Source organism: Podarcis tiliguerta, assembly GCF_965153285.1.
Source record: "Podarcis tiliguerta genome assembly, chromosome: 10".
NCBI classification, from domain to species: domain Eukaryota; kingdom Metazoa; phylum Chordata; class Lepidosauria; order Squamata; family Lacertidae; genus Podarcis; species Podarcis tiliguerta.
This window is the reverse complement of record NC_139543.1, coordinates 41,682,695-41,700,721: the sequence shown is the minus strand read 5'-3', so window position 1 is coordinate 41,700,721 and position 18,027 is coordinate 41,682,695. Positions and strand designations below refer to the sequence as shown.

Genomic DNA, 18,027 nt, shown 5'->3' with positions numbered 1-18,027 from the left:
AGGGCGGATCACAAAAAAAATCAAAATATAAAACCACTACATATGGATTTGGATTTGATAGCCCGCCTTTCACTCCCCTTCAGGAGTCTCAAAGCGGCTAACATTCTCCTTTCCCTTCCTCCCCCACAACAAACACTCTGTGAGGTGAGTGGGGCTGAGAGACTTCAGAGAAGTGTGACTGGCCCAAGGTCACCCAGCAGCTGCAGGTGGAGGAGCGGGGACATATATATATATATATATACACACACACAACCAAAGTTCTGGTTAAAAAGGAACGTTTTTGCCTGGCGTGGAAAACTGGAAATATATGCAACTCATACTGCTTCCTCCTTCCCCTCAGCTGTCGCCTGAGGCAACCGCCCAGTGATACAGCCATCAGTATGGGCGTCTGTAGGATTTTTTTTTGGGGGGGGGGATAAAGCACTAAAAAGGGGAGCAGTGGATTTCTCACACGAAAATAAGAACAGCAGCTGTCCATTTTGCCTCGTATCTCGGGTTCTACAAATGACAAAAACTTAACTCTTTGGAGAGGTAAACTGGAGATTATGGCTCTTCGGAAGTCAGTGCTCCCTTCCTCTCCCCGCCTGCACTTTGCGGGTATCTTACATGCATGCGAACAAATACAGCACAAGGCTTTCCACCAACTGAGCTTTGGGCTGCAAGTTGTGAGTGACCTCCCAGGGGTCGCCATTTGGAACCGGCGAAGTGTTGTTGGAGTACGTTTGACCGCTGGCAATGCTGGCTGGGGCTGCTGGGAGTTGGAGTTCAAGAACACCTCGAAGGCACCATGTTCGCTATCCCTGTGTAGTTTTACCGTTTGCGGCAACCCGAGATGTGTTAAGCGTGGGGGATTTGGAGCTGGAAAATCAAACTAGCTTCTGACATGCTCGATTGACAGTATACTACTTTGTACCCCCCAAAAGTAAAGAAACCCTATCTCAGCCACAGTATCATGGGAACAGTGGTCTGCAGTTTATACAAACTCCCTCGACAGCAATCACGTTTTTCTCACAAAGTAAGTCCTAACTTAAAGCAAGAACTACTTCTTTCTGAGTGGACTCCTGCTTCTCAAGTACGCTAAAATCCTCGATTTCTTTATTATTTTATATAGGCAGTTCTTATTTACATCCTGGGATGTGGAAACGTCAAAGGGAATCATAAGGTTTTTCTCTTTCTGTGTGATTTCCGACTATTTTCCCTATCTCTATACTTGTCCTTGTTACTAGACGCTCCAGGCTGCGGCGTCTCTTTGGTACTTTGTATTTAGAATTACTGTAAAGTGGAAAGGTGATCAACATCAGACCAGAAGTGTCTGTATAGGACTGAGACCGTATACTTTCCCCCGTCTCTATGGTAACGGTACCGCCCGCAAATCTCTCTTTCCGGTTCGCCTGAGCTCAGAGGTGCTCAAGGCCGGTTTGTCCTTCAGACCTCCCAAGGTCTGCATCTCTATGGTTTAGGTTTCTCATAATCGCTAGGCAACACTGAAAGAAGGTGCCGGGAGAGGGAGGGCGCCATTTTCGGTCTAGAAGTCCGTTATACCAGAGAAGGCCGAGAGGGGGCGCTCGCCTGCCAGTCCTAGAAATAAATTCTTCCAAGTCCTTTTCTTGCACAAGCTCAGAAATAACTTTATACTGCAAGGTTCAATCACACAATGCTTTTTAGAGGGAAGAAGACACAGTTCAGTTCAGTTCAGTTCAGATCATATAATATCATACCATATCATAACATATATCGAAAGAGCATTAAAAATGCTTTATATAAAACTTGACTCCTGGCAGTACAGAAGTTTGACTTATAAACATTACCCTAAGTACATTTTGTTGCAAGTCCCATTGATAGCAATGTCAGTTACTTCCAAGTACAGTGAGTGGTATCTCGGATTACAGAAGCCTGGATATTTATAAAATTATGAAAGCTGACGTGGATAAAGAAATTTTGCTCCCTCTTAATATCCCCTTGAAAAATGGCCTTGTGTCTTTTGTTGAAAATATTGTACCTTGAAACTGAATTTAACAAGCACGATGATAAAGTCTAAGCTATGGGAGCTGGGCATGTACAGCCTAGAAAAAGAATTTTCTATTTAGTCTGCATCATTTTAATATAACGTGTTTCATGTTTTCTGGCTCCTCTGCTTGAGCCTATGATGTCATTGTCACATTCTTTGTATCATGCAAGACTACCCACCTCACAGCCTCTGTGATGTCACCATTTTACAGCAACTGATAGTCCTACACCAAGATGAAGTGCCCTTGCCTAGTCCTTCTCCATCGGACTTTTTCTTCATAATAAGCTGAATGGCAGGTTTGGTTGGGACTTCTTAATATCTATTTTAATTGTATTCCTCCTAGGATGTTTCATTTCACGGTGGTTCACCAGTCCAGAAGTGTATGAGGCAGATGTGCATACTAATATAGTCAAATTTGCTTTTACCAAAATGTTCCCACCAAAGCTCAGTTAATAATAAGAAAGTAAGAGAAAGAAAGGAAAGGAAGTTATAAGGCAGGAAAAATACCAAGAGATTACAAAGCCATGGCTTTAATAATGGAACTGAGTTGTCAAGCTTGCTCTTATACAGTCTATCCCACACCACCTACCCACCCACACAGGACCACAGGTTGGGGCACAGGGTACCATCTACACTGACCCCGCCTACAACTCATAAAATATTTTCTTATTGGCCCTATGCTGATTTGAGATGTAACATGCACAGATAGAATAGAGAAAAAAACACAGGCAAATGCATTTATTTGAGAAAACACATATTCAGTTATATATTGTGCTATTTCAAATTGTATTTCATAATATGCAAAACTCAATAACGCAAAGCATGTTTTCAATATTTTCCACATTACCAAGCTTGATTCACGTGGAAAAGGATAAACTGCATAATTACATCTTGATTTCTAGTATGCAATTGTTGTACAGTGGATTTGTGTATGCTTTTTCTACAAATCCCCACTGAAAGGAGGAGACATTGGGATTGCAATCAAAGGCTACAATCCCAACCCCACTTATCCAGAAGGAATCCCCACTGAGTTCAATGGGACTTAACTTCTGAGTAAACATGGTTACGTTTGTGCCGTTAGAGCATTCGCTCATGTCACATACCTGCAGAAACCTACACCTTTCAGTTACTGCATATCTACAAGGGTCTTTTGTCTTTAACAGGTTATTCACCACCAAACTCTTTATTTCTATATTGCTAATTGCAAAAACAAACAAGCCCTATTAAAAAGGAAAGTTCTTATCAGTCATATTAGAATACGTTTCGTGTAATCACCAGTGTGTAGGAACATCCCCAGATATTCCTAATTTAGCTTTGTCTTTCACCATTGCACTGACTTCTGTAATGGAACAATGATAAATCTGCGAGGCTTCCTTAAATTCTGCCAGATGCTGCTCATAGCTCTCAATGCATGCTACAAGGTGATCTCTTTCCACTGCTCCCAATATAGCATGAAGAATTATGTCGATACCCAGCCCCAGAGCACTAATGGCAATGCCTCCCAGAACAGATAACCCAATCTGAGCAAGTAGAGCAACTAGTTTGTTAACAGTAACAGTTACAATATTTGAACACACCAATTTTACAGCTACTATACCTGCAGATGCAGTAGCCTCTCCAAGAATAACAGATACAATCCTGTGAGCTATTGCAATTTTTTCCAACTCAGGCTCCTTGATATCATAAAGCTTTCGGTACATCAGTGGCTCTAGCTTTTCCTTTATTTCTTTATCAAACTTCCATACCTCTTGCTGAATATCAGTCATGGCTCGGATGATGATGTCACAGTTCTCTTTGATGGTGCCGCCCTCTTTCATTTTAACGTGCGCAATCTTGGCTCCCAGATGTTCATTCAGTGCTCCAATTAGTTCATCGGTAGCCTTAAAATTCAGCTGCATGCAGTCAAGCAGTTCCTGGTGCAGAGCAATCACATCCTGGCGTCTTTGTGGATTGTTTGGGTAGAGAAGGTCACTGAGGCTCATTCTGCAAAGATGAGCTGATTATAGAAGAGGAAAGTAGTTCTGCTGTGAGCATTAGGAATTGTGGTTAGGGATGATAAACTCAAGGAGCAGAAGTACAATAAAAATACTCGTAAATAAAATATTGGGAGACCACTAACTGATAAAACAGGAAGCCAACTCAAAATTATTAAAGCAATGTGCATGCCATGGCTACTTCAGTTGATTCTTTTTTACTTTTTGTATGTTAAGTGTGATCATCTTTGCACTGGTATTAAGACCTTTCTTTTTCCTCACCAGCAATGTTTTTAAAAATTAGGAGGGTAGGAGGTGTTATTGGTCTGCTTTTGCTGTTGGCTTTGATTGTACTTTAGTAATTACTAACGATAAAGTTAAGAAAAATCAAATCAATGACCATAATCTCCTTTAGCAGAACACAAAGAAATTCTGTAGCAGACTGATGAAGAAGAGAAAGGCAAAAGGGTCCTTCTATGGGGGGGGGGGGTCCAGTCACGGACGACTCTGGGTTTGCCCGCTCATCTCACTTTACTGGCCGATGGAGCCAGCATACAGCTTCGGGGTCATGTGGCCAGCATGACTAAGCCGCTTCTGGCGAACCAGAGCAGTGCATGGAAACACTGTTTACTTTCCCACCAGAGTGGTACCTATTTATCTACTTGCACATTGACGTGCTTTCGAATTGCTAGGTTGGCAGGAGCAGGAACCGAGCAATGGGACCTCACCCCGCCGCGGGGATTCGAACCGCTGACCTTCCGATCGGCAAGCCCTAGGCTCTGTGGTTTAACCCACCGTGCCACCCACTCCCCTCCAATGCAGACTTACTTGATACATTAATCCCAAGTGTCCTGTGTTCTTCAGTTCTTCTTCATGGATTCTTGTTGCAACGCAACCACACAGCACCACCCGCTGGGCAGATTTTGCACTTGGTCACACATAGATAAATAGGTACCACTCCGGCGGGAAGGTAAACGGCGTTTCCGTGTGCCGCTCTGGTTCGCCAGAAGCGGCTTAGTCATTCTGGCCTCATGACCCGGAAGCTGTATGCCGGCTCCCTCGGCCAGTAAAGCGAGATGAGCGGCGCAACCCCAGAGTCGGTCAAGACTGGGCCTAATGGTCAGGGGTCCCTTTACCTACCAAGGTCCTAGAGGTTTTATCCCTTCACTGCTAGAGTGAAAATGTTTTGACATCATTTTTGTATTGTTGTAAACCACTGTGATACATTTTTTAAAATGCTACACTGGTATATAAAGATTTTTTTATAAATAAATAAATGACTGGATTCCCAGCAAGTGGAGACAAGTAGGCAAATTAAATGGAAACTCACCCCTTCTTGTCAGCCGTGAGGACTCTGCCCATTTTACCATCAAAGGAGACTTGTCTTCTTAGCTGAATGCTGGGTTCAGTTAATAACTATCAGTAAATATCCAAATCCTTATTATCGGTTTCCCACCATCTCAGTACCCGTCAGCATCACGCCTTGCCCAACTGCACCCATACAATACAAATTGTTTATAAAGTTCTCTTCTCACATGTCTGCGAGACACAATTAGCTGGAGGGTTTGTGCAGAGCGCCATCCTATTTTGGGCTCTGCCTGTTGATCGTAGGTGAATGCTGACTCCTACTTCTGATGCAGCACCCTGGCCTTGCAATGCTAGCTCAGCATTAGGGGGTCACAAGGCCACAGTCATTGTGCCACTGACTTACTTAGTAGGCAGAAACTCGTAGAATCAGTTTGCAAGTCCACCGAGAGTATTTTTCAGAAGCTGTCAAAATGTGAATTCAGCAGGGATTTCTAACTCGTGATGTTGAGCAAGACCAAACTACAGATTAAATGAAACACACTTTTAAAAAAGCATCCTTAAGTTGGCACATTTATTTTGAGCCTACAATGGGGGACTCACAGCATTAACGCCCCCAAGCAGCAGCCTTCGATTCAAGCCGAAAACAAGCAAATCTCTCTCTCTCTCTCTCTCTCTCTCTCTCTCTCTCTCTCTCTCTCTCTGTGTGTGTGTGTGTGTGTCTATCTGTCTGTCTCTCTCTCTTTGTTTCTCTGGCTCCTGCATACTTCTTGCTTCCAGCTCACACACCCCTAAACATGGACTTTTGTCTTTATAACTACCAGCCCAAACTGTTCCTTTAAGTTTAAAGCTTTCTGTTTGCAAGCTCAACACATTTTATTGATTCTTTGGTCAACAGGGCTGGAGGATTAGTGCTGAAATGTTTATTTGGTGAGCTTCCGTTCCACAGGAGGTGGGGGTGCTAAATTGATGGACTTTTCCCATTTTGTTTTCTCTTTCCATTATAGCAAAATAGTAAACAGAAAGCTTTCAGGAAGCAATAACAAGAAACTTTGCTGAATGGCACTTTCATGTGAGTAGATCTTGGTTGTGGAGAAGGGCATTGTTAGTTAAAATAACACTGTATAACATGCTACACAGGATCTCTGTTTCAATTCCATTGACATCTGATTGTGGAAAAGAAACAGCTTCAGCAGCACTAGAGGCCTCCAGTGTGAAAACAACCCCCATTTTCATCTGCTGACAAAAGAATGGCCGGCATGCCGGAATGCATTTCAATATTAAACCAAAGGCCAGATTCAGGGCTGGCGCTGTTTCCAGTTTGTTCTATAATTGCTAGTTCAAAGTAAAAAAAAAAAAAAATCACAAGGAGTTTAGTTGCCGAGAGCGCAATCCACAGGACAGGGAAGGTATGCAGGCAGATGGGTGCAGTGGTTTGAGATCACAAGCCGTTCCTGGCATTCCTCCAGGCCTTCATTGCTACTTGATCTTTTCCAAAACCTTTTCCCCATTATCAGTTCATTACACCTCTCCCCATCCCTATATTGGCCATCTAATAGAGGTGACTCCCCACTTATGTGGGGGTTACGTTCCGGGCCCCCACACACACTTGTGAAATGCACGGAAGTGAGGAGCTTCGTCGGAGCAGAGAACTGAGGTGATTTAAGAGGCATCTGAAATACAGTACCGTACCTTTTTCTTTTACACTGTACCTTTGGCTCCAGATTGCCAGAAAGGACAGGGAACAGTGCCTCTGAGCCCGCTGCAATACAGCTGCCTGCCCAACAGTTGTGGAGCAGGGTAGAAAGCAACAGTAGGAGCTCTCGTGCGCCATTTTGGAGCCCATAAATTCTTTTAAAAACACACACACACACACACACCTACATTAAAAACCTTTATTTTGGACTTTTGGCTCACTGACATCCTCTTCAGGCTCTGGGGAGGGGCTCCTAACAAGCCACAAGGACTCTCCAGCTCTCTCCTGCCATTTCCAGGTTTGAATTGATTGATTGATTGATTGATTGATTGATCTCCCAGCGCTGCACATATATGAGGTTGTTTGTGAGTCGCTTGTGCATAAGTGGGGGGATTTCTCTATACAATCTAAGTCTTCTAGGTATACTGTTGGCAGCTGACACTAAAGAAACGTTTAAACAGTAGTTGTACTAAGAAATACCGAGGTGAGCAAGAGGAGTAGAGCAGAAGCTAAAGTCGATGCGGAAGCAGCCAACCAACAGTTCAACATTTTATACAACTATATATTGCAATAAAATATATTCCATGGGCTCCAAATATAGAAATAGGTTTTCAGAAATATTTTATGTACCTATTAGTAGCTGTATAATAATAGATTTTGCTTCACTCTTGACTTTTTAAATTAAGTGCTCTTCATGAGATTTTTGGAGATACATGGCTGACGTAACAGCTTAAAAAATATATATTTTTAATTAGATTTTACATAAGATATTTCAATTTAAACATATGCTTCACCTTCACATTTTGGATTCTCAGAATCCCCTGACTTTCCACCACCCTTTTCTGGTTTTCGTTGTCAATCCCTATTTCTTTCAGCTTATCCTTTTTTTCTAATTTGTTAGAAATATTATTCATTGTTTTTCCATTGTATTTTGTATATTATATTACTCTAATCCTGCCAAAGTTTTAAGTTATTTACAATTTTCTCTTAAATACATTATAGATTCCCCCCATTCTTTCTTAAACTTCTTCTCATCCTGGCCTCTGATTGTCCCGGTCAATTTTGCCATTTCAGCATAGTCCATCATCTTCATCAGCCACTCTTCTCTGGTTGGAACTTCGTCCTCTTTCCATTTCTGGACCAGTAGTATTCTCGCTGCTGTCATCACGTACATGAAAAGTCTTTTCTGCTCTCTTGGAATCTCTGTACCTAAGATACCTAATAGAAAAGCCTCTGATTTTTTCCACAAATGTTATTTTAAACATTTTCTTCAGTTCATTATATATCCTTTCCCAGAATGCTTTTGTTACCTTGCACATCCACCACATATGATAGAACGTGCCTTCTTTCTCTTTACATTTCCAACATACATTAGAAGCAGTTCTATACATCTTTGCAAATTTTTCTGGTGTTAAGTACCACCTATACATAATTTTCATATAGTTTTCCTTCAACAAACAGCACACTGAGGTAAAGGTAAAGGGACCCGTGACCATTAGGTCCAGTTGTGGACGACTCGGGGGTTGCGGCGCTCATCTCGCTTTATTGGCCAAGGGAGCCGGCATACAGCTTCTGGGTCGTGTGGCCAGCATGACTAAGCAGCTTCTGTCGAACCAGAGCAGCGAACGGAAACACCATTTACCTTCCCGCTGGAGCAATACCTATTTATCTACTTGCACTTTGACATGCTTTCGAACTGCTAGGTTGGCAGGAGCAGGGACCGAGCAACGGGAGCTCACCCCGTCGTGGGGATTCGAACCGCAACCTTCTGATCGGCAAGTCCTAGGCTCTGTGGTTTAACCCAGCACGCTAGTAAATTTCAAATCTTCCTTCCATAGTTTTTCCCAAGACAAAAGTTGAATATAACAGCTTTGTTGACTTTCTTCTGCTGAGCATACTTTGGTTTGTATTTCAGTGTGATATCTCCCTTTTTGGAAATGCTGGGCAGGTTCGGTGCTCAGAAGGGCGAGGAGAGGCTACTCAATGCCAGCCGCAACTTGTACGACTGTGTCTACATGTTTGTTTCTTCCACCAACATCGCCTTCCGGATGCTCAACCAGTTTCTGGGAACTGACCTAGCCATCATTACAGTAAGGGAAAACTTGAGCATCAAAGAAAACCTCCAGCTTCTGATGAGTGCTCTGAAAGAGATGCAGGAAAAAGTGGAGGCCAAAGATCAGGATATCAGGCAAAAAGTCGGCCTTCCACTGTATTCCAGTATTGTGTTGCCTTCCACCTCCACAAATGAAAAACTCAAGCTGATAAAGGACCTTTATGGGAAATATAAGGGAGTTATTGACAATATCAGCGGTCCCGTTTCAGCAGCACTACTGAAAAATGGCAATCTCCCCGAGATACTAGACGCCGCCATTCGAGATTTAACAAGCAGTCCTGTTCTCTCTCTCAGAGTGGGTGACCTTCTCATGACTAACGAAGAAATTGCCAAAGTGCTTTCAGACGCCTGCCCCACCTCATCCGATGCAGCAGCTGCAGCAATAGCAACACCCACACGAACAAGGACTCAGAGCCAACCACTCATTACCACGGCTTTCTCACTTACTAACTTCATGCGGGTAGCTTTTAAAGGACAGCCACCTAGTAAAACGGTTGAATTAGCGGCAAGCACCCTCGAAGACGCTGTGAAGATCTTGAAGCCAGCTTGCGAAAAATTCCAAAGGACTGTGAAGACAGCTGAAGAGTATATCACATTGATAGTTGATAAGTTGCAGTCAACCTGAAGCTGATTGCCCAGCTGGTAGAAAACCGCTTCTGTTTACATGGCAGGGAAGTTGTGCAAATAAAAAAGAGACAGTTTCTGATTACGGCATCTGCACTTCCTTCCACAGCATTTTTAATGTAAATATTTGAGCACGGCATTAAGAAGGACAAACTAGGTACACTTAAGCTTTACTAGATTGTAGTACTCAAAAGAGTCACAAGCTTAGATTTTTATTTTAGCAATCTAAACTAGGTACAACTAGATCAATATGTAAATAGCTAAATATCTGAAGAAAACTCTGCAGCTAAAAAAACCAAAAACTTGTACAAAATACTTTTATGAAACATGTTTTAGATTTGTACATAGCCTTTTCCAGTACGGTGGTACCTCGGTTTATGAACTTAATCCATTCCGGAAGTCCGTTCTTAAACTGAAACCATTCTTAAACTGAGGCATGCTTTCCCTAATGAGGCCTTCTGCCATTGGTGCCCTTCCACCATTCGGATTCTGTTCTTAGACTGAGGTAAAGTTCGCAAACCGGGACACTACTTCTGGTTTTGCAGAGTTCGTAAACCGAATCGTTTTGAAACAGGGCTGTTCTTAAACCAAGATACCACTGTAATATCAGTGTCAGCCAGAAAGAAATGTAGGGATGCACACAAGTGGGGAACAAAGGTGCCAGCTCCTGGGGGTGAGGCACTTTAGGGGGCAATGTGTTTTAGGGGGGTGGGGCCCCTCAATATTCAGAGGGCGTTCGGCTCCGCCCCCGGCTCTTTGTGACATCTCAGCCATGATGTGAAGACATCGTGTCGGGCCTCCTAGAACATCTTGAGAAGATCACATCTCTAGTGGGGTTTATTCAGCCCCAAAACAGATCACCCTTGTGAACCCTTCCAACTCCCTTCTGTGATTCTCTAATTAGTTAGACAGGACTTACCCTTGGGGAAGCCATGCTGGTTCTTCTTCAGTAAGGCTTATCCTTCTATATGGCATAAGCGAGTTTCCTGGGTTCCTAGATATCTAAACCAGCAATCTATACTAGTTCCATTCTTTGAAGTGATCCTAAGGAATGAAAGGCATCAAAAACACTGCACTAACATGCTTTAGGGTAAATTTCTCCTGGGCAGTGTGAAGTATGGAATGAAGATTGTACAGTACTCCAAGAAAGCGAGGGGACACTAGTACTCTTACCAGGGCAGTTGCGTATAGAGATGCTTGAGAAAATTGATGTCGGCAAATTCTGATAGGAACTGATCTGCTCTGCACCTCCTGTACTGATATGTGAACAAGAAGGTACTTTATCCATTGGATTTTGCATTCCTCCAAATGACGTGACATAGCTTGTGCTTCAAAAATTTATTAAAATTCATATTTTGAGAGGGAACATGCTTAGAAATACACATTTAAATAAGTATTTGCATACAATCCTTTTGGTGCAATTTTTTTAAAAAATGCAGATTAATGTGAAAGCAGAACAGAATTGACTGATGACGAGTGAACACATATGAATGTGACATGGACCAGAAATAGACTGATTCATTATTCATCCATGCTCATAATTGCCTTTTAATTAAGCGATGGTTTCACTGGTGCCTTGAAAAGCAACTTGAGTATTAGAAATTGCTGCTCACCATAGGTGAGTAACAAACTCCAACTTTCAGATAAAAGAGATGGCTCGATAGATATCATCACTAACTAACATACCTTGATTGGAATGTAATGAACATTAAGGCAATTAATCTACTTGTTTCAGAAATTCTACATTGAACGCTAGCAAGTGGCAATCATGTTGTGCAAAGGAAAACTAAAATATAATGTCTTGGGAAACGTGCTCCTAAATTTCCTGCCAAGCTCTCCAAAACAGCTTGAATCAGAAATTGCAGGAGACCGCTCCAACTCTAAAATTGTATCTTCATTTTGGGCTGCTACCTTAGTCATTAACCGAAATCACCATATGGTGGCAGCAGAACAGCAACAATGAATCAGGTAACCGAAAAATTTAGTTTTACATCAGTCTTCTCAAGAATAAAAAGTACTAGGGATGGACATTTAACCAGTGGTTCCAAGTCCTAATCAAACACATGCAGTGCTTTGGGGGGTGGGGCAGGGGTATGCATACCCCTAAACATTTTGTGACTCTTTGTACTTTTGTCCATTTACTGTATTTATTTTTCCTGATTTGAACTATAAAATGGTGATTTTCTTGAGTCAAAATGAGAGTACCCCTAAACATTTCTTTAGAAAAAAAGCACTGAACACATGTAATGGTAACGTATTTGTCTATTAGACACTTATATACAGGAAATAGGAAAGAGCCAGACATTATCATTTTTTGAACGCTATTCTCTACTTAACTTATTCAGACGTTCAGTAAAATATTTGTCAAAAACTACAAGCAGCAATGTCTCTGCTGCACTCCAGTAAGATGCTGCCTCTATGCCATTCTGTTTCAAGCAGCCTTCTTCCCTGAAACGGTGAGGTTGTCATGTAGCCAATCAGTTGAGCTAAGCAACAACATCACTGAGAGCAAACAAAGCTTCTGGGCAATGCCTTCACTCTGAACAGTTTTGTCTGCCCTCTGTGATATCATCACTGAACAATTCTGATTGGTTACATGACCAGCCTCCTGGTTCTGAATGGAAGAAGACCAATGATGTTCCTTTCATGGCAGAAGCCAATTGGGGCTGCAAGCAGGAAAAAAGCTAGCCCAAATGAAAGGGTTTGGAGTGCTTTCCAATTATTATTTTTTTGGCCCCCTCCCCAAATTCCCTTTTTCAATGCCAAAATTGGAACAGTGATAAATTTTGACAGGGCACCTCTGCAGTATGCTGAAGATGCTTCAAGGTGTTCACAAGAGAACCAGCCCCAGAAATGATTGTCAGCTTGGTAGACTTTTGTGCTTACTAACCAATTTATCCTTGCTTGCCCCCACCCCCTTAGCATGGAATGCCGGTTACGTTCCAACAAGTGTTGGCATTTGATTATTCCTAGACATGCTCCTTGCAAAGAGTAGCCTCTATCTGCTTGTGATTTCCTGTCTGGAAAGTGGAAAGATTGTTATTAGGTTTTGCTAGAGAAGGGAAACCAGTCTGATTGCCCTTTTTATTCTGTGCTCCTTCTGCCCACCCCTACCCCCACCCCAATTGCTTTTAATCTCAGCCTCTGTCCCAGCCAGGTGAGAACAGGAGATGCCCCCTCTTCTTCAGTTTCCAAAGAAATAGCGGTAGGCTGTCTGGAATCCCACTACTTCCGAGTAGTAGTCGCAGAGGGGGTGGCTTTCACACTGCTCTTGCTTCATCTCCATTGGGGTTTTGAACCTTTCGTAGTACCTGGAGAACAGAGGGAGGAAGAAGCCACACACATGAGGCGTTCCCTCATGCAAATTCTTCGGTTCAGGCAGCACAGCATGAAGCCAGTTGTCCGAGAACCCAGTTCAGTACTGGGCACTCCATTTCACTTTATCCACAATGTACAGTGGTACCTCAGGTTAAGTACTTAGTTCGTTCCAGAGGTCCGTACTTAACCTGAAACTGTTCTTAACCTGAAGCACCACTTTCGCTAATGGGGCCTCCTGCTGCTGCTGCGCCGCCGGAGCACGATTTCTGTTCTCATCCTCAAGCAAAGTTCTTAACCTGAACTTAACTATTTCTGGTTTAGTGGAGTCTGTAACCAGAAGCGTATGTAACCTGAAGCGTATTTAACCTGAGGTACCACTGTATACAGTTGGTGAATTAGGCTATGCACCAACCATACTTTTAAAGCACATTCCCATAGACACACAAAAAAGAAACTGTAGTTTACCCCTCAGAGCTTCAAGTCTCTTGGGACTCTCCCCACACCACCACCCCCTTTCCTGGGGCTTCTTGAAGAAAGAGGGGCCCACTTGTTTTCTGTAAGAATCTGCTGCAGTCCCTTGTTAGTGACCTTGTGGTGTTGCATAGGCTCATATCTCATTCCCCCCTCATGAACCATGTGCATCTATTTTCCAGGTATTGTACCCAACGGAGGTATACTCAGAGTAAAACCCACTGAAATAAATGAACTTCAGTTAGCCAAGTCTACTGATTTCAGTAGGTCTACTCTGAGTGTAACTCGGTTGGCTACAACCACAAATTAGTAATTATAGACCTCAATATTAAACCCAGAAGACTCTTACTCTTACCTTTCATAATACAGAGAAGACCTCTTCTGCCTTCTCACAAAGGCATTGGCAGTTTCTCGACTGATCTTAACCCCTGTTATGAACGCAGAATGTTACGGAATGAGAATACAGAGAGTATCGAGTTCAAGGAGTCTCATTTTAGACAGGCAAAAACATTCAAGGAGGGTGAGAAACAGGATCCGTGAGGAATCTGGCCTTGGAAAAAGAAGTGGGGCTGGGGAAGGCCATGTAGACATACTCGGGGGGGGGGGGACATTAGGCCCCTGGACCTGAGGTTCCCTGCTCCTCTATAGGAATGCTCACTGGTCTTCAACTGGTGGGTCATGGCCTGATCCAGGGTGGGTCACAACAGGAGGACCACTGTTAAGTTGTGGGTGAACATATCAGACGACACAGCGATTCTTCAAACAGCTCTTGTTTATTCACAGGCCAGGACAGAACTGAACTGAAGGGTTCAGTCAGCCTGCTTATATAGAGCTCCAGTACAACGTTACTGTAACAACTTTCTAAAACTATCCAATCTCTGAACGTCACTTTCGATCCCTTATTTGCATAAAACTATCTACAGTATCCCCCTGCTGGCCCAGGGTGAGAACTTCAGTACATAACAATGACCACCATGCAGATATATGGTAAAAGATTAAGAAATGGGTTCCCAAATGCATGCTTGGGATAAAAGTGGGTCCTGGGTCCGAAAGAGGTTGAAGACACCTGGTTTAGATAACTGTGGGGTTTCATTTCAAATATCGCCCAGGACCAGCCCGAGACATTCTGCTGCCTGAGGCAGAGCAGCAAATTAGGCCTTTCCTGCCTCAACTCATGCCATTTTGCACCCAAGATCAGTCAAGTTATTTTGCCTGAGGCAAAAAAACCCACCCCTCCCTGGTAGTATAATTGCAGCAATCATAAAGGAAACAACTGACAATTTGCTGCCCTTCCATGACACCCAAAACCAGCTGCCTGTGGTGGCCACCTCATTCTCCCTAATGGCAGGGCCGGCCCCAGAGCAGCCTTTTGCTGCCCATCCAGCTCATCATTTGTGCCACAATACCTCTCACACGTCTCAGGTAGTGGCTTATGAATGGAAGATTTCCCATCAGTTCTGGAAACGAAGCTGTTAGTTGCCTATGAGTACTCATCATGAACCAGTAGTGCCCCTCCGCGGTTTTTGTGATCTTGCTATTATAGATTAGCAGGATATCATTTGGAGTTTGCAAATTTCTCAAAGCCATTGGTCAATTTTTTCGTTTAATTCAATGGTGCTTTGAGTTGTCTGTGGTTTTTTTCCTAAAACAGCAAAGAATCTTGCAGCAACTTCAACTTCAGGGCTCAAAAGACTAGCAGGCCTAGTGCAGCTGAAGCGCTTGCAGATGTTCATCAGGTGGTATCTGACAAAGAGGCTTCTAAGCCAGGAGAACTTATATCACAATCGGTCGCATCCACACACCGTACGTTTAAAGCACGTGGAAAGAATCCTGGGAATTGTAGCTCCATGAGGAGAAAACTACAATTCCCAGGAAACTTTGAGGGGAGACATGTGCTTTAAATGCATGGTCTGGATGTGACCAAAAGACATTTCTGCTGTTTTTGCTTCAGCAGACTAACATGGCAACCTTTCCCGAGGTTTCTTTCTCAGTCTTTTAGCCAGACTAACAGGCAAGGAAGTATCCAGCTGCCTTGCTAACAGGGGGCTTATTCACTAGGGGAATAATTAGGAAATTGAGCTCATGCCAGGTATCTTATGGCACCTAATTTTTTAAATAAAAAAATAAATAAAATAAAATCACTTTAAGCGGTGCCAGAAAACACAGGCTTCCTTGTAAACGCCCTCCATTTTATTTGCCTCTCTGGGGAATGTGAGCCTCAAAGCAATATTATTCATCATAATCTGCCTCCATGTGTGAGGCCAGCGGGGACTTCAAGAGAGCCAGAAGAGGCTTTTCCTTAATGAACTTTTAGCAAGCCCAGAAGGATGGAAAGGGCAAGCCAAGATCCTGAGCTAGGAGTGGGGAACCTTTTCCAGCCCAGGGGCCACATTCTCTTCTGGGCAATCTTCCAGAGGCCGCATCCCAGTGATGGGCAGAGCCAGAGGCAAAAGTGGGTGGAGCAATAAATGCTAATTTTACTTTTGCACCCTAGGCTCGTTTCTACACACATTCACACATCCCTCTATCCTCCATTCAGCTGCCCTTCAAAATTCACATTTCTCTGAATTTTGCAATGCAGTCCTCCAACCAAGTATTGTGTACAAAAAAGGACAGAGATGCCCTTGAGAGTTTTTTGCTCTCGTCAGTTTCTTACCTTCATCCAAGGGCCTGTTCATATCTGAAAAATATAGACCAGATGGTGTAAGACACCTGGCAGTCTTGTGGTCTTCCTCCTCCCTTCCTTTCCACCCCTATTTCCCCCATCAGTCAAGTGTAAACTGAGGAAAATAACCCTTAACTCAGGCTTGCTTCTGTATTATCCAGGAATTATTCAAAGGGGAGGATTTACACACATGTCAGTGTTTATGGGTTCTCGTATATGTATTTGAGCAATTTGTGAGTAATATACCTATCCTCGGATAATTTATTTGTTTAAAACATTCTTATCCTCCTCTGCAGAATAATAATAATAATAATAATAATAATAATAATAATAATAATAATAGGCTTCCAGAATTGCTTACAAAGTGGCAAGGTAATTCCCAGTCCCCTCACTAAACTACATTTTCCAGGGTTCATGAGGGGTGAGGAAGCCATAACAGTGTAACTGGTATCAAACCAATATAAAGATACGATGTAAATTTGACAATCTTAATTGGAAGTCCACTTCACCCATTATTCTAGCACTGTGGTGGCCACACACACAAAAACACCAAGCTATGTGAGCCCCTCTCTGCCTGCTTCTATGTTGTGGCTAATAAATTGGCCTGAACCTCAGTTTTATAAGAGTGGGACTTCCATGCAGATGTGTTCCTAATGGCAACCACACTGCCAGGTTTAAAGTGGCTTTGAGGAAAGTGATTCTGTTCCTAAAACGTAAGACTGAGATAGGTTGTCCTCCTCTCCCCAGGACTCCGCCAGTTTTGAATGTTGATGAAAAAATCACGGCTAGGGGGTCTCATATATATTCCCTTACCTCCATCACAACAGAAGAGGGCTGTCAAGACCAGGGTTGCAAACAGCAGCACCTGAAGATTCCCCATCTTCTCCTGTTTGCAGAAGGTCCTTTCTATGGCTCGATCTTCTCATGAAGGAAGCAGCAATTTATCAGGAGCTTTTGTCTTTCAGCCACAGCTTATATTCTGTGAGTCTCTTAAGTGGAGCAGGTCCCTGGCCAGGAAGTCGCTGACTCTCTGCCATTCTTATGTCCTGGTCCAGTTCCAAACTTTCCATTTGGGTCAAACGGCATCTGGTTCTGGCAGCCATTTGCACATCTGCTTGAGGCCAAAGGCTTGTGGCGTTTCCAGAGGACTTTCGAGACTCTCGCAAATTTCTTTTAAGGAAAAGCAAAGAATATAAAATTGCTGAATGACAAACTTCCTGCTAGATTGGGGGAAAACCATTCCAGCTGGGTTGAGGAAAGGCACCGGAAGATCCAAAGTATCTTAAGACAGGCAAGCCATAAGTTCCCAGAATTCTTTAGCACTGTTAAGGCGGTATGAGAGTGTTTTAAATTTAAGCGTGGGTGTGAAATTTAGATTGTGAGCAAGAGGACAGGGAGTGTCTTAGAACCGTTTTATTTTTTAGCTGCTCTAAGAGCCTTTTTGGCTAACAGGCAAGGTGTAGATGCCAGTAAAATAAACAATCAAACAAATAAATAATGAAGGCTCTGCACTAGCTTTTCAATCTTGATTTTCCCACAAGTCAGCATGCCCATGCCTTTGTTCTTTTGGAGCCTCCCTTGTTTGGAAAGCAGAAATCATCCACCGTCTGATGCAATATTCTAGGACTGGATTGGCCAACTGGCCGCCTGCAAGCTACAGCTGTCCACCAAAGCAATATTATCTGACCTTTGATAAATCTAGTTAGGATGTAGTTTTAAAAAGTAGCTCACTTTCACTCATCTGGGGAAGAAAACTGTTTTCAAGTTGCATGAGAAGGAGAAATATTTAAACTCTTTGCTGCTGCAGGTTCTTTTGTGGAAGTGGTCTCTTGATAGCTGGACAACTCTTTCAAG

The 18,027-nt window shown here is 43.0% G+C and overlaps 3 protein-coding genes across 8 annotated transcripts; 1 reads left to right on the top strand and 2 right to left on the bottom strand.

Moving 5' to 3' along the window:
• The first annotated feature begins 2,213 nt into the window (after positions 1 to 2,213).
• LOC310658424 (uncharacterized protein C12orf60) lies at positions 2,214 to 9,805 on the top strand. Of its 4 annotated transcripts, XM_083400343.1 has the most exons (3): positions 2,286 to 2,304; positions 6,294 to 6,358; positions 8,898 to 9,805. In XM_083400343.1, the coding sequence occupies exon 3, from the start codon at positions 8,920 to 8,922 to the stop codon at positions 9,718 to 9,720; it is 801 nt and encodes a 266-aa protein (XP_083256469.1). In that variant the 5' UTR covers positions 2,286 to 2,304; positions 6,294 to 6,358; positions 8,898 to 8,919; the 3' UTR covers positions 9,721 to 9,805. The 4 variants fall into 4 exon arrangements, with proteins under 4 accessions (XP_083256470.1, XP_083256472.1, XP_083256469.1 ...); XM_083400344.1 differs by lacking the exon at positions 6,294 to 6,358 and having other exon boundaries at positions 2,214 to 2,304; XM_083400346.1 differs by lacking the exon at positions 6,294 to 6,358 and having other exon boundaries at positions 2,280 to 2,300.
• SMCO3 (single-pass membrane protein with coiled-coil domains 3) lies at positions 2,319 to 7,919 on the bottom strand. 3 transcript variants are annotated; one of them, XM_083400335.1, is made up of 2 exons: positions 6,979 to 7,919; positions 2,319 to 4,004 (listed from the first exon to the last, which is right to left on the bottom strand). In XM_083400335.1, exons 1-2 carry the CDS (start codon positions 7,130 to 7,132, stop codon positions 3,280 to 3,282), a joined length of 879 nt encoding a protein of 292 aa, XP_083256461.1. In that variant the 5' UTR covers positions 7,133 to 7,919; the 3' UTR covers positions 2,319 to 3,279. The 3 variants fall into 3 exon arrangements, with proteins under 3 accessions (XP_083256461.1, XP_083256462.1, XP_083256463.1); XM_083400336.1 differs by lacking the exon at positions 6,979 to 7,919 and adding an exon at positions 4,810 to 4,927; XM_083400337.1 differs by lacking the exon at positions 6,979 to 7,919 and adding an exon at positions 4,810 to 4,834 and having other exon boundaries at positions 2,319 to 3,991.
• A 1,237-nt stretch (positions 9,806 to 11,042) lies between the features above and the next one.
• On the bottom strand, positions 11,043 to 17,572 carry LOC310658438 (osteocalcin-like). The gene is made up of 4 exons (XM_083400369.1): positions 16,987 to 17,572; positions 16,165 to 16,188; positions 13,864 to 13,936; positions 11,043 to 13,030 (listed from the first exon to the last, which is right to left on the bottom strand). The coding sequence occupies exons 1-4, from the start codon at positions 17,051 to 17,053 to the stop codon at positions 12,904 to 12,906; spliced, it is 291 nt and encodes a 96-aa protein (XP_083256495.1). The 5' UTR covers positions 17,054 to 17,572; the 3' UTR covers positions 11,043 to 12,903.
• Positions 17,573 to 18,027: the final 455 nt, after the last annotated feature.

What these genes read in the sequence shown, in the direction of transcription:
- LOC310658438 (XM_083400369.1), bottom strand. Translation starts at nt 17,053, where the DNA reads ATGGGGAATCTTCAGGTGCTGCTGTTTGCAACCCTGGTCTTGACAGCC. An exon ending in CCTCTTCTGTTGTGATGGAG is followed by an intron (nt 16,189 to 16,986) that starts GTAAGGGAATAT and finishes TATATTTTTCAG; the next exon opens with ATATGAACAGGCCCTTGGAT. An exon ending in TCTTCTCTGTATTATGAAAG is followed by an intron (nt 13,031 to 13,863) that starts GTAAGAGTAAGA and finishes TCTGTTCTCCAG; the next exon opens with GTACTACGAAAGGTTCAAAA.
- LOC310658424 (XM_083400344.1), top strand. Translation starts at nt 8,920, where the DNA reads ATGCTGGGCAGGTTCGGTGCTCAGAAGGGCGAGGAGAGGCTACTCAAT.
- SMCO3 (XM_083400335.1), bottom strand. Translation starts at nt 7,132, where the DNA reads ATGGGCTCCAAAATGGCGCACGAGAGCTCCTACTGTTGCTTTCTACCC. An exon ending in GTACAGTGTAAAAGAAAAAG is followed by an intron (nt 4,005 to 6,978) that starts GTACGGTACTGT and finishes TTCTATAATCAG; the next exon opens with CTCATCTTTGCAGAATGAGC.